The sequence below is a fragment of the Trichechus manatus genome, unplaced genomic scaffold (assembly GCF_000243295.1).
Source record: "Trichechus manatus latirostris isolate Lorelei unplaced genomic scaffold, TriManLat1.0 scaffold00216, whole genome shotgun sequence".
Classification (NCBI taxonomy): domain Eukaryota; kingdom Metazoa; phylum Chordata; class Mammalia; order Sirenia; family Trichechidae; genus Trichechus; species Trichechus manatus.
The window spans coordinates 3,127,131-3,142,474 of NW_004444152.1; the positions used below are offsets into that span (position 1 = coordinate 3,127,131).

General features: G+C 40.0%; 1 protein-coding gene across 1 annotated transcript in view; it reads right to left on the reverse strand.

Annotated features, from left to right (window-relative positions):
- Positions 1-218: 218 nt before the first annotated feature.
- The window catches only part of ZNF180 (zinc finger protein 180), a 29,680-nt gene continuing 14,554 nt past the window's right edge, over positions 219-15,344 (reverse strand). Inside the window, exons 2-4 of the mRNA XM_023742738.1 lie at positions 14,971-15,045; positions 6,765-6,891; positions 219-5,438 (exon numbers count right to left, since the gene is read on the reverse strand). Coding sequence (XP_023598506.1) covers positions 3,706-5,438; positions 6,765-6,891; positions 14,971-15,045 — 1,935 coding nt within the window. The 3' untranslated portion in view covers positions 219-3,705. The remainder of the gene's footprint in view (positions 5,439-6,764; positions 6,892-14,970; positions 15,046-15,344) is intronic.

Here is a 15,344-nt window from a genome sequence, read left to right on the forward strand (position 1 = left end):
TAGACGGAGGGAGAGTGAGATGTAACCCTAAAGATGGTGAGAAGCTGTGGCAAGAGAGACCTGGCAGCTGGAGACAGCATGGTGGGCTTCCTGTCCCACAGAGAAAACTGAGTGCCTTTGGGCAAAGGCCCAGGGCCAGAGAGAGGCATGCCTGAGAGCACAGTTAGGAAGAGGCTGTCCTGATGGAAGAACTGTATCCTGAACATTCCTGAACCTGAATTGTAACCTGTTACTTCCCTAATAAACCTCATAATTGTGAATACTGTGTATGAGTTCTGTGTGGCCATTGCAGTGAATTATCAAACCCACTGGAGATTGCTGTGGGAAGGATGGTTGCTCTAAGAATTGGTAAAGATGGCAGACAGGAGGCATGTCTGACCTCTGCCTCAGGAATCAGCCTTGAGCTGTTGATCTTGATTCTCCTTTCCCCTTGGGAAGTTAAAGGTTAGACAAGGCCCCCACACCATTTTTACACTTGTCACGGCCTCAGAATGAAAACTTCATAGAATATAGATGCTGAAGAGTCCAGAACAGGTGATATAAGTACTATGGAAAGGTTTATCAATGGCTAATACATTTTGACTGAAATCTCACTTCCAGTAGATTACAAACCAATACTATATTGGTTATAACACACAAAAAAAACCAATTTTATGGTTCCAACAGATCCACTTGGCCAAAGATTCACTTGGCAAATGCCAAAAGTGGTATTTTTAATGGAACAATTTTTACTGGAAAGTCTATAAAAGAGCCCAAATGAATCCAAATAAGGATTAAATCATCTTAGCCAGTAAACAACTGTCTACATCTCCAACTCATTTACAGTTTTATAAAACATTTTTAGAAAGCTTTTGAATATCTACTGGCAATAATCAAAAAGATACCGAATATTAAGTTGGTAATTCAACTTGGTTTTACAATCTTTTTCTGAGGGGATACCCAGCATCTGAACCCCCTTACTACGTTTGAAGAACATTCATTATAAGAGGAATGGACATCACCAGAGATCCAGATTTGGGATTGGATATAATAATGTGAAACTTTGGGTTATCCCTATCTGGGAAGAGATCAAGCAGGATTTTAAAACAGATAGCTGTATTATGTTAGGTTATATGTATGTATTTAAATACGTATAAAAAGTGAAGAAAATGTTGATATATGGGCTGGGCAAGAGCTGGACTATACTGGAAACCTTATTTCTTTGCTGTTGCTTAGAAAACGAACAATTCTATAAATGACAAACTGCCCACTTAATTAGTATGAGTGAAAGGCAGGGCCCACCTACAACTACAGACTCTCCTGAAAACACGAGCTACTGGTGACCCTAGGACCCACCAGACCTGGGCACTTGCCCCAAACTTGGAATCAGAAGAAATCAATGCAGAGGCATGACCTCAAGGAACTCTCATGGGTTCTGCAGCATGAGTCTAGAAGTTATTTCTGTCTTCAGAGCCCTGAGCCTGATCTTAGTTTCTTGACAGTTATGTGAGCCATCTACTACCCTCTTTAAAAACTCCTTTTTCTGAATCAATTGGCTAGAATTGGTTCCTATGCTTTCCAGTTAAGAACTCCAGGTTGCTACAATTTGAAAAGAGCAATATGCTTACTTACTGATGTGAGCCATTAAGTCTTCTAAAGTAAAACTGACTGAATCCATGTGCAACATCTATAACAAACTAGAAAACACTGATTTTGCAAGATAAAGTTCTAAAGGCCGAGGTGAAATTAACTTGTCTTATTAAGTATAATAAGACATATAGAGTAGATGAATTCAGTCAAAAAACCACACTTTTTTAAAATACAAATGGCTTACCTGAAAACAGCATTAAAAAGTTTGGATTTCCTTCTTAGCTAAAATCTCTCAAAAACATCAAGAAAAGCACACTTTATATTTGTCAAGCCTAAGAGAGAACTGAAGCACCATACCACAAAATCAGGTAGAGTCCAAAAGCAGTAAAGACTGAGCTGGAGTGTGGGAGGAAATGAATATACGGTCCCCTCGGCAGGCACATTTCTATGAAGTGAGGGAGACATCCCTTTAACTGTAGACCAAGATCCTTCACAATGGGGAGAACCAAGTGCTTTGTCTTTCCTGGAGTCATTCTGGATCTGAGAACCAGAGAAGTCTAGGCTAGACAAGGAACAACGGGGAGAAAAACATATTTGCATGAAGCAGTCAAGCCCTATGACAGTCAAAGATGAGACTGCACAGTGAACAGCCCTGCAGATAAGTCCAGTGCTGGGTAGGAAGGAGTCAAGGCCAAAATCCACACAAACACTGGGAGCCTGGAATATGGCTGTTACAGGAGAAACTCACCTTATGCAAAATGAATAGTTGAAAATGAATGGGTACAAGCCCTGCGCAAAGACTTCGTAAGAATAGATGGATGTGAAAAAAACACCAATTTATTACCTCTGGGTCAGTCAGAGGCTTCAGACCTATGGTAGTACACAGGATTAGAATCCATGATTTAGGGGCAAAGGCCAGAAAAACATGCAAACCAAATCTAAAGATCAATGAGTACAAATCTTGCCTCTGTAAAAACATCCTTGCAAGTTTAATTTAGGTGATAAACACTTAGTTGGGGCAGCAACTTCCCGCTCAGAGGCCTCTCACATTAGAGGATATATCCCAGAGAAAAGACAAGTTGTGACATGAAGGGAGAACAAAACACTTTAAAAACAGAGCTCTTTTACACTGCTCTTGCTATATGAAAATAAGCCCACTTGCACCTTATACTGCCCATGCATTCTCAATTTCCTCCTATAGAACCCTCCCTGGACTAAATTTCCAGGTCCTCATTCTCAGGGAACTATTTTATTTTCAATGAATTATATCCCCGGGAATCTAAGCCCTGAAGAGTAACCCCCTGATTCTAACATAAATAGAAATCTCAGAATTCTGAGGAATCTTTGCTACCTGGTTTTCTAGTCTTCCCTAAATGATCAGACAAAACAGATGGAAATCTTTGTATTTCCTTTTTTTTTTGCTGATTTTTATTTGCCACATCATTATAGCAAAACAGCAATCTAAAAAGGAAGAAAACCATACATAAATCTAAAAATCAAATAGATACACTCATATCCCCTTTCAACTCTGATCCATATACAATTATTTTCTTATAATGGTTCTAGAAATGAATGTTCTATATTTTTGCCCTGCATTCTTCATTTCATATCATAGCCATTTCTCTATTTTCTACTAAATCTTCATATATAATAGGAAGTGCTGTATAAAACAGATTAGAAAACTACCAAACTGGGAAGTCATGTAATAAAATGATACACTGCAATACTGTTTCCTAAATTCTAAAAACTACAGCAATTTTTTCATCTACTCAACAATAAGCCTGCCAGTGTTAGCATTCTTATTTACTCTTTATTACAAAAGAGATTTGTCTCACTGGCAAACCACAGTCTATTGACCATTTGATGGTTTTCTTTCAGGCCTGAGTGCTTTTTGCAAAGAAAAGTGCCAATATTTATTAGTTTTATAGCAATGTGTCATGAGAGACAAGTTTGACTTTGTATGTGGAACGGCTAAGCAAAACAAGCGGTTTATAGTTTTTCCCTCCTCCTCCAGAATGCATTTCCAGATACACAAGAACGGAAAGTTTCCCACATACATTGTTTTTATAGTAGTTCTTCCCACTGTACGTACGCCTTCTAAAAAAAGAAATATACTCTGGCTAAAGGCTTTTTGCACTAGTTACATTCATAGGGTTTCTCTTCTGTGTGAGTCGCCTGATGCCTAATAAGTTTAGAGCTGTTAATGAAAGCTTTCCCACACTGATTACATGTAAAGGGTTTCTCTCCAGTATGAGTTCTCTGATGTACAATAAGTCGAGCACTCAAGCTGAAGGTTTTTCCACATTGATTACATTCATAGGGTTTCTCTCCTGTATGAGTTCTCTGGTGTTGAGTAAGGCATGAGCTCTGCCTGAAGGATTTCCCACACTGACTGCATTCATAGGGCTTTTCCCCAGTGTGCGTTCTCTGATGTACAACAAGAACATAACTCTGGCTGAAGGATTTCCCACACTGATTACATTTGTAGGGTTTTTCTCCAGTATGAGTTCGCTGATGCATAACAAGGTGAGAACTGCGGTTGAAAGATTTTCCACATTCATTACATTCATAGGGTTTCTCCCCAGTATGCGTTCTTTGATGTGCAACAAGCTGAGAGCTCCAGCTGAAGGATTTTCCACATTGATTACATTCAAAGGGTTTTTCTCCTGTGTGAGTTCTCTGATGGGCAACAAGTTTATAACTTTGACTGAAGGACTTTCCGCATTGATTGCATTCATAGGGTTTTTCTCCAGTATGGATTCTTTGATGCGCAATAAGTTTATAGCTCTGGATAAATGACTTCCCGCATTGATTGCATTCATAGGGTTTCTCTCCAGTATGAGTTCTTTGATGTGCAATAAGTTTATAACTCTGCCTGAATGACTTTCCACATTGATTACATTCGTAAGGTTTCTCTCCTGTATGAGTTCTTTGATGAACAACAAGAACATAGCTCTGGCTAAAAGATTTCCCACATTGATTACATCTATAAGGTTTCTCTCCAGTATGAGTTCTCTGATGGGAGACAAGGTGAGAGCTCCGGCTGAAAGATTTCCCACATTCATTACATTCATAAGGTTTCTCTCCTGTATGAGTTCTCTGATGTGCCACAAGGTGAGAGCTCCAGCTGAAGGATTTCCCACACTGATTACATTCAAAGGGTTTCTCTTCAGAATGATTTCTCATGTTTTGAGCAGGGGACGAGCTCTGGGAGGTTTTACTACGTTTATATTGACTCTCTTCAAAAGAAATTCTCTGTTGTTCATTATGGGATATACTGTGGTTCAAAACTTCACCACATTCCTTAAAATCAAAGGTTTTTCCTTCTACATGAATTTTCTCATGTATATTTAGGGGTGTACTCTGAATATTATCACCAAATTCATAGAATTTATCTTCTGTTTGAGTTCTTGTAAGCTGAATAAGGTGAGTGCTCTGGGGAAGATTTCTACATTCATTATTTTCACATAATTTCTCACTGTCATCAACCTTATGATGATTGTTTACCACAGAATTACGATTTAATTTTTTAACATGTGAGGCATGTTTATGAAAATGGTTTCTTGTGGGTATCGCCTGGGATGAAAGAAGACTGGAATTCAGACCACTCTTATCCTCAAGTTCATCACTTTTGCAGACCTTCTCATAAATAACAGCTTTCCTTTGGGTGAATGCCAGTTCCTTCAAAAGTCTCTCTTGTTTTTCTTGCTGCTTTTCCAACTGGTCCTTACAATCCCGGATTTCTCCACATGAAGACAACCAAGGATCACCCCTTGCCAACCTTTCTATCTTCACTCCATGGGATGGTTCTTCGTCAAAAGTGCTGAGCTTTGAAACTGATTCTCTTCTATCATGTGCAGTTGCCAAGTCTGAAAGAAAACAAAATAAGACAATCTAGACAAAACATGTTAGGGCTGGAATAGTGGGATAAACTTGACAAGGAAGTATGCAAAATACATGTGGATTTGCTTTCAGATATGGACTTATAACCCAGACTGAGAAAGCAAAAAGGATGGAATGAAGAACTACCATAGCCTAATAGTATAACAGAGCATTAAAATGGAACTATTATAATCCTAGTTTTGTCTGAATAGCCAAGATTTTAGATGCCAAATACTTGCATATTCCATTATGAGATTACCTATGCAGAACCCATAGGATCCCTGGTGGCACAATGTTAAGCACTTGGCTGCTAACTGAAAGGTTAGTGGTTGAAATCTACCAGGGGGTCCGCAGGAGAAAAAGATGTGGCAATCTGCTTCCGAAAGGTTACAGCCTAGGAAACCCTGTGGGGCAGTTCTACTCTGCCTATAGGGTCACGATAAGTTCGAATCAACTCAACAGCACACAACTACATGCAGAACCTACAGAATCTTAAAAACAATTTTGTAATCCTTGAAAAAGAAACAGAGGGCCCTGTCTACCTTTCTTAGTGCTAGATATATGTTCACTGAAATAAAGACTAGTGTCTTCATTTCTAGGAATTTATGATGGCATGACATTTGCTAACAGCCTACGTCAGCAACACATGAGCAAACTACATTTGTGAACCCAGGAAAAAGAATGGGGATGGCGTTCTCCCAGTTCCCAAAGTGCTTTACGGGTTAATAAGGCCTCACGGATTCCTGTAATTTCAAGTGACAGAAAGAACGGAGGTTAGCTCAGAGGCAGAAGCCTAGGTGGCCACTAGATCACACAACAGAGAATACACCTGGAAAAAGTGGTGATGCATGCACTCCACCAGGAGGTGGAGATGAAGAAAAATGTTGCACTCCCTATGGGGTTTTTCAAACAAACGCTCTATACCTGTGTGTCTTGTTCTCACCTGGGAATATGTGTTGAAAAATTATTTTTACACTCTTGCCCTTGTTCCAACTACAAGATTGTTCCAGTTTGAAATACTGATAGGGAAAGACATAGGACTTTGAGTGTTCGGGCTGGGATAAAAGAAAACCACTGCAGAATTCAGTCCCTGCTTTGGCATTTACAAACCATGAGGATTGAATAAGGTCAAGCTGAAGAAGCTGTATCTTTTCTATCCTACAAACTAGACTTAATTTTCACTAGGGAATAAAGAGCACAAACACAATTTATGTGTGGCCAAAATCACTCTGGCTGCTGAACCCTACAGCTCTACTAAAAATGTGAAATCATTCCAACAGGTAGAACTTCATTGAAGGGGACTGTATTCTTACCCCAAGAGACCAGGTCCCTGTGGTTCTCCAGCATCACATCTCTATCCAGGATCTTCTGAGCAGAGTTCAGGGTGCCCTGTTCCTCCTGAGTGTAGACCACAGTCACAATTTTGAAGTTCACTCTTTCCTAAAAGAAGACACACATGCCTGCTCAGCTGAGTATCATTTCCTTCCAGTGTTCATAAGGAAAAAAGAGACTGGCAAATGGAGGAAGAAAAACCTGATAGTCTGGGAGTTGCCCTGAGATTGTCAGTGTCTGAAGGGTTCTAGTCAAGGTATACAGGTGCCTTCTAAGTAAGTCCCTTTGGGTTTTGGACACTGGACCTGTTTTTACAACCCCAGAGAGGAGTACCAGACAAAAACTGATAGAAATAGTTTTCTAAGACTCTTGTCCACCTTAAAGAAAATGCTTACTCTGGTTTTTGCAATGGTGAATACAGAATCCCCACTCTGGAATTCCTTCCAAATTACCAAGAAGTTAACAGAATAGAAGTTGGTGAACTTTTTCTGCCAAAAGTCAGACAGTAACTATTTTAGCCTTTGCAGGCCACACAGTCTTTATGACAACTACTCAACTCTGCTGCTGTAGTAAGAAAGCAGCCACAGATATTTGTAAACAAATGATGTGGCTGTATTACAGTAAAATTTTATTTACAAAACAGGCAGTGAGCCAGATTTGGCCCACAGGCTGTACTCTGTTAATGCCTGAGATAGAAAATGAAACGTAGGTCTCAATGAAAGATAGTGTGCATAGGTTAAAAGCAATTAATTTGGAAGAGATGGGTTTTCTTACCTATAAAGAGCATATGTCTGCTGGGTCCCTGGGTGGCACAAAGTTTGCGCTGGACTACTAACCTAAAGGTTGGTGGTTTGAACCTACTGAGCAGCACCATGGAAAAAGGTCTGGCAATATACTTCCATAAAGATTACAGCCAAGAAAACCCTATGGAGTAGTTCTACTTTGTTGCACATGGGGTTGCCCTGAGTTAGAATCGACTTGATGGCAATGGGTAACTCTGGCAACTATCTTTTAATGGTGAGTTTATCCCATTTCTATTTATTAAGCTTAATTATACCCAACTCATTGGGTTGTTAAGTGAATTAATTGTGATAATATATGAAAAGCTGTTAGCAGACTTTACTAAAATAACGGTGGGCAATTATTATGATTATTAGTTTTGAGAACCCTAAAAAATTACCTGTCACTGTGACTAAATAAACCTTTATCCTGAACCCTTAGCCTTTGTCTGACAGTTCTTACATGCACATACTAGGACCTGCACTGCAGGGCTCCTTAGGAGACATTCACTGTCTTTACTGCCAAATAAAGGGGGTCTTCTGGGCTGCCTCCTCTAAGAGGGGAAGGGTTTGTTCCCAAGACAATTGAGCAGGAATTCTGACCCAGGAAAGTAGTGTTCAGGGTGAGCTGTCCTTACCCAAAGGCAGCAAAAGCCAAGGAAGTTGAATACCACTTAGCACTAACGGCTCTTCAAATAGACTAGGCGTTCTTAAACTGTTGTTCATGAATAGGATACAGGGTACTCTGAATCCCATGAAACTACATGCAACATGTTGCTGTACATGCATTTTCCTAACTCAGGGGCCCACAGATTTCACCAAAATCTCAAAGGTTTTCTGATTAGTACAAAAACGGGACTCAGAAATAAAATTTACAAACCAAGCTATGTTGAATATTGATCTTTAGGGTACTGTTTTTCAACCCCTAATTCATGCTTCCTTTTAACAAACACTTCCCTTTGCTGTTTAATGTAGGCACTTTTAATATCAAGCTTGTTCAAATGTCAAATAATACTAGATAATTTTATATTAGCACCTCTCATCCACCCCAGCTGTATGTTCTCAAAGCTCCCTGGACTTCTATCATAACACTCACCACATTTTATTATTTGCTTAATGGTCAACTTTGTCACTAGGCTATGACCCATGACAGCAGGGACAGACAAGGTATGTATATTTTATAACTGTAACTCCAGTGCTTAACAAAGTGGTGATGTATAATAGACACTAAATATATGTTCAGTAAATTATTTCAACAAGTTAATCAATAGTTATCAACAGACTTTCTAATATGTCCAAATAATCCTGGCCCAAATTCTGATTTAAGCCCTCTCCTCTCATCTGAATTTCACCAGGCATATCACATACCCCATATTAAGAAGTCCTTCAAAATGTTAAAAAAAAAGTTGCCATCAAGTTGATTCCTACTCATGGTGACCTCGTGTGTATCAAAGTAACACTGTGCTCCAAAGGTTTTTCTTTTTCTTAAATAATATTTTATTGAGCTTTTGGCGAAAGTTTACAGCAAGTTAGGTTTCCATTTGACAATTTCTGCACAAATTGTTCAGTAACACTGTTACATTTATCACGATGTGTCAACATTCTCTTTAATTGTGTTGTTTGTTCCATTTCCAGTAATCTAGTTTCCCTGCCCCTTTATCTCTTCATCTGTCCTTTCGAGTAATTGTTGATCTTTTAGTCTCATAATGATGGTATCATGGATTGAACTGTGTCCCCAAAAAAATGTGTATCAATTTGGCTGGGCCATGATTCCCAGTATTGTGTGGTTGTCCTCCATTTTGTGACTGATATAATTTTCCTATGTGTTGTAAATTCTAATCCCTGCCTGTGGTTAATGAGGCAAGATTAACTTATGTTAAAGAGGATTAGTGTGGGATGTAACACTCTTTTCCAGATCACATCCCTGATCCAATGGAAAGGGAGTTTCCCTGGGGTGTGGCCTGCACCACCTTTTACAAGAGATAAAAGGAAAGGGAAGTACGTTCCCCCAGAGCCAACAGAGAGAGAAAGCCTTCCTTGGAGCTGACACCATGAGTTTGGACTTGCAGCACCAAGAAAGCAGCTCTGGGAGGAGAGTGTGTCCTTTGGACCTGGGGTTCCTGGGCAGAGAAGCTCCTAGTCCAGGGGAAGACTGATGAGAAGGACCTTCCTCCAGAGCTGAGAGAAATTCTTCCCATGGAGCTGACACCCTGAATTTGGACTTCTAGCCTACTAGACTATGAGAGAGTAAATGTCTCTTTGTTAAAGCCATTCACTTGTGGTATTTCTGTTATAGCAGCACTAGATAACTAAGAGAGATGGTTTTTAAGCAGAGCACCAATCTTATGGGTAATATCCTTTATTTTGTGTGCCACTCTGCTATTTTGTTAAAAGGTGATCTCAGGAAAAATACTTGGTTCTAGGTTTAAAAAGTGTCTCAGGGTGATAGTTTCAGGGAGTCCTCTGTTCTCTATTGCTCCAGTTTGCCTAGCCTTTTTTTTTTTTAAATAAGAATTTTGAGTTCTGCTCCACGTTTTTCACCCATTTTATCCAGGACCACCTATTGTGATGAAAGAGTTTTATTTTTAATAATATTTTGATGTGTTTTTGGTGAAGGTTTACACAGCAGTTTAGGTTCCCATTCAACAATTTCTACACAAATTGTTCAGTGACATTCTTCACAATGCATGAACGTTCTCAGTATTTCCGTTCTGGTTGCTCCATTTCCATTAACCTAGTTCCCCTTCCTCCTTACATTCTTATCTTTGTTAAGTAATTGTTGACCACTTGGTCTCATATAGATGATTTATTAAAGAAGCAGACTACTCACAGGTGATATTCTTAATTTTATGAACTAATCTGTTATTTAGCTAAAAATTGACTTCAGGGGATAGTTTTGGTCCAAGGTTTAAAAGGTATCTCAGGGCAATAGTCTCAGGGAGTCCTCCAGTCTCAATTGGTCCAGAAAGTCTGGTTTGTCTATTTTTTTTTAGGATTTGAGGCTCTGTTCCACATTTTTCTCTCATTCTATCAGTGTCCATCTATGGTAGCCCTGGTCAGCATGGTTGGTGGCCGTAGCCGAGTACCATATAGCTCTTCTGGTCTCAGGGTAGATGAGGCCATGGTTTGTGTAATTATAAATCCTGTAGACTAGTTTCTTCTTTCGAGTCTTTGGTTTTCTTCCTTCTCCTTTGCTCCAGATAAGTAGAGACCAATAGATGCATCAGAGATAGCTGCTCACAAGCTTTTTAAAACGCCAGACACAACTCACCAAATGATAGGGAACATAAACTTCATGAACTATCTTATGCCAACTGACCAAAATGTCCCATGAGACTATCGTCCTAATCCTTCAAATCCAGGAAACCAATCCCACAGGGTGTTTCATTGTGTCTAAGAAGCATCCATAATTGTGCCCCCATGTGCTTTATTATATATATGAATATATGTGCATACAGTTACATACCTATATATACATCTATTTACCCATCTATCCATGCTCACATATACACACCTATACACATATTTATCTATATACATACATATATACCCGCACATATATTATTTGGTTGTTTTTCAAAATTATATACGCCATAAACCAAAAAACCAAACCCGTTGCCATTGAGTCAATTCCGACTCATAGCGACCTTATAGGACAGAGAAGAACTGCCCCATAGGGCTTCCAAGGAGTAGCTGGTGAATTCGAACTGCCGATCTTTTTGATTAGCAGCCACAGCTCTTAACTACTGTGCCACCAGGGCTCCATATATGCCATAGCAATTACCAAAACGTCCTTTTATCTGGTGTGCATTTTAATGACATCATGTACCTTCATCAAGGTGTGCACATTTCACCCTCATTCAGTGTTACCTTTCTCATCACCAAAAATATCAAGTGTTGACTGTCTAGAGACTGAATCCCTCCTTCCCTCCCCTACTCCCATCCCTAGTAACTGTTAATGAACATAAGTTTTTGTATACTTCCTTGTTCATGTCATTTCATGAAAGTGAGGACATACAATGTTTTTTTTGTGATTGACTTATTTTGCTCAACATAACGTTCTCCAAGTTCATCCATGTTCAAAGATGTTTCAGGAACTCATTTTTCTTTATCACTGAGTAGTATTCCACTGCATGTAGATACCACATTTTATTTATCCATTCATCCGTTGATGGGCAGTTAGGTTGTTTCCATTTTTTTGCTATCATGAATAGTGCTGTGACGAACATAGGTATGCATATGTCTGTCTGTGTTACTTCTATTAAATATCCAGGATATACACCGAGGAGTGGAATTGCTGGGTCATATGGCAGCTCTACCTCTAGTTTTTTGAGGAGCCACCAGACCGTTCTCCACAATGGCTGTAGCCATTCTGTGTTCCCACCAGCAATGGATGAGAGTTCCAATTCCTCCACATCCCCTTTGTCATGGATTGAGTTATGTCCCCCGCAAAAATGTGTGTATCAATTTGACTGGGCCATGATTTCCAGTATTGTGTAGTTGTCCTCCATTTTGTGGTTGCAATTTGATGTTAAAGAGGATTAGGGCGGGATTGTAACACCCTTACTAAGGTCATATCCCTGATCCAACATAAACAGAGTTTCCCTGGGGTTTGGCCTGTACCACCTTTTATCTTACAAGAAATAAAAGGAAAGGGAAGCAAGCAGAGAGTTGGGGACCTTGTAGCACCAAGAAAGCAGCACCGGGAGCAGAGCGCGTCCTTTGGACCTGACGTTCCTGCGCTGACATGCTCCCAGACCAAGGGAAGACTGATGACAAGTACCTTCCCCAAGAGCCGACAGAGAGAGAAAGCCTTCCTTGGAGCTGACACCCTGAGTTTGGACTTGTAACCTACTGGACTGTGAAAGAATAAATTTCTCTTTGTTAAAACCATCCACTTGTGCTATTTCTGTTATAGCAGCACTAGATGACTACGATACCCTCTAACACTCGTCATTTTCTGTTTTTTTCATCTTAGCCATCCTAGTGGGAGTGGAATGGTATCTCACTGTGGTTTGAATTTGCATTTCTCTGAAGGCTAATGATGTTAAGCATCTTCTCCTGTGTCTGTTGGCCACCTGAATATCCTCTTTGGTGAAGTGTCTGTTCATGTTTTTGATTGGGCCAAAGAGTTTTCAATGGCTAATTTTTCGTGAGTAGAGTGCCAGGACTTTCTTCCAAGGCCCTTTTAGGTGGGCTTGAACCTCCAACTTTTTGGTTAGCAGCCAAGAGTGTTAACCATTAGTACAATCCAGGGATGCTTCTTCAACATGTGGATACTGACTTTTCTGGTCTCCCATCTTACCTTATTCTATTCTTCCACTTACCTGTTCCCAAACTCCTCACTCCTCAAAACTCTTTCCCAAAACCTTCAACTGTGCCCTCAGGAACTCATCTTCTAGAATTAATTCTACAGAGTCAACATTCTTCACCAAATACTCCCTATACAACCCTGTGCTAATTGAAACTGATACTTCCCCTTGAAGACTTCCCTCCTCTGCTCTGCAGTCCTCACAGGCTAAGGATAGCCATGTCCCCCCATTCCAGGGATGTCAAAATCAAGAAGGGGAGGGTGTATGTCCTCCCAGTTACTCTGAAACTCACATCATTTACCTCAGAATCTATCACTCCTTGTAGCTTTGTCCTACAACCTCCTGAACACCACCAATGTCATCCACTGAAGACCCATACCTATGATTTATTCTCTAATACAAGAACTCGTATCATCTCATCTTCCATTGTCTATAGCATTCTCTTGTATAAAAAAACTCACTGCGGTCGAGACGATTCTGACTCATAGTGGCCCTGTAGGACAGAGTAGAACTGCCCCATAGGGTTTCCAAGGAGCGGATGGTGGATTTGAACTACCAACCTTTCGGTTAGCAGTCAAGCTCTTAACCACTATGCCACAATAATATAAAAATAACTGGCTTTAATGAAGCACTACTGCGTGGTGTCAAGCAATATTCTACGCATGTTATAGGGACTATTATTCAGTTAATTGTCACAAAGTCCTTGTGAGAAAATGTTATTAGTAGCACCATTTTTCAGATGAAGAACTAGAAGGTTAGAGAAATCAAGAAACATGCCTAAGCTGTGATGCAGTCTCAAGTTTGCACAACATCAGAGGCTGTGCTCTCAGTCATCAATTCTGATGGCTAGACCTACTCACAGGTCCTGGAATTACTCTTCAGCCCCGTTAGGGTGATACCCCAGCCCCTGAAGTTACCATAAAGTGCTCTACCTCTGAAATCACACAGACAACACAGCCCACTCTTTGATGAGACATCAGACCACTTGCTCCATTACTCCCTTTAATGGTTTGGGGCCATTAGTCTATCAAAATGCTTATTTTATTATATCTAACCTGTTGTTGTCGAGTCAGTTCCAACTCATAGTGACCCTATAGGACAGGGAACTGCCCCATAGGGTTTCCAAGGAGCAGCTGGTGGATTTGAACTGCCGACCTTTTTGGTTAGTAGCTGAGCGCTTAACCACTGCACCAATTTTATTACTATCTACCAGTCTATAGTCTTTTAATTTCTATGTAGTGTACTCTTCATCTTTTCCCCCTTAATGATTCAGATTAGAATAATTATTCACATTAACCTTTGTATTTGATATATGCAAAAATTCTCTTTCAAATATTTCCTTGACCTACGGAGCTTCCACTGCATGTACCTGGCAAATTACAAAAGTAGGTGAATTTGAATGTCAACTGGCTATCTATGGAAAATAGATTGCAGAGTGCCACTGGGAAAAAAATCCATAAAACCAGGCAGCTGGATAGACTATTATAAATTACCGGTCACCATCCTTTAAGGCCAACCAGCAACCCTATTTAACCTATTTAGTTAGGGCAGTTCTCTCATAATCCAAAATTACTATTTTAAATCTTCTCCATCCTTATCAAACATTTCTCCATTCCAATTCCCACTCTCACGCCCAACAGATAACTTCACCTGATTTATCACAGAAAAATTCAAGCCTTCATGTAACTCCCTCAACTTCATTCTTCCTATCTATATGAGTCCTTCTTCTTATAAAACATCAATTTATTCACATATGCTCTGAATTAAATCCTCTGGCCCTGAATCAAGGACCCTGCTTTATGGTTTATCTCCTCTCCCCTATGATCTTTAACCTCTTTTTCTCCACTAAGTCCTTCTGCAACCATTTAAACATAGTCAAATCTTTTCAATCCTTAAGGGGGAAAAAAGTCTTTCAATCTTAAATCTCCTTGCAATTATCACACTCTTCAATCTTTTGCCTGATAATCGAATTTTTTATAAAAGTTTTCTACTCTTACCTCCATTTTCTCACTTTCCACCACACTTTAATTTGGCTTCTGCTGCCAACCAGCTGTGCAAATTTCTCAGTGTGGAGAGGGAGGTCATGCCCAACTTACCTGGGATGAGATGGCCAGTGATCCAGTGTCTTCTCCCTCAACCTTGATGATAATTTCCTGAGGATGGAAAGAGTCCTGAGAAGGCAAAACAGATGAGAAAAAGGAAAAAAATCAGGGAGCTAAGTCATGGCTCAAAATTTCCACTGTGGGTGGGCTAGGGTTTGACACATCAACTATTTTAACATGGTCCACCTACCAAACTTCCACTCCCTCCACCGATAAGTCCAAGCTAACCATGTGGAGAGAAAGAGGGGACATCTGGAGGCACACTGAGACACCAGACGTGGGCATGAGGTCATTGCAGACCTTCCTGGCTAGCCCAGCTACCAGCTAAATGCAGCTGAGTGACCCCAATCACTATATGGAGCAAAAGA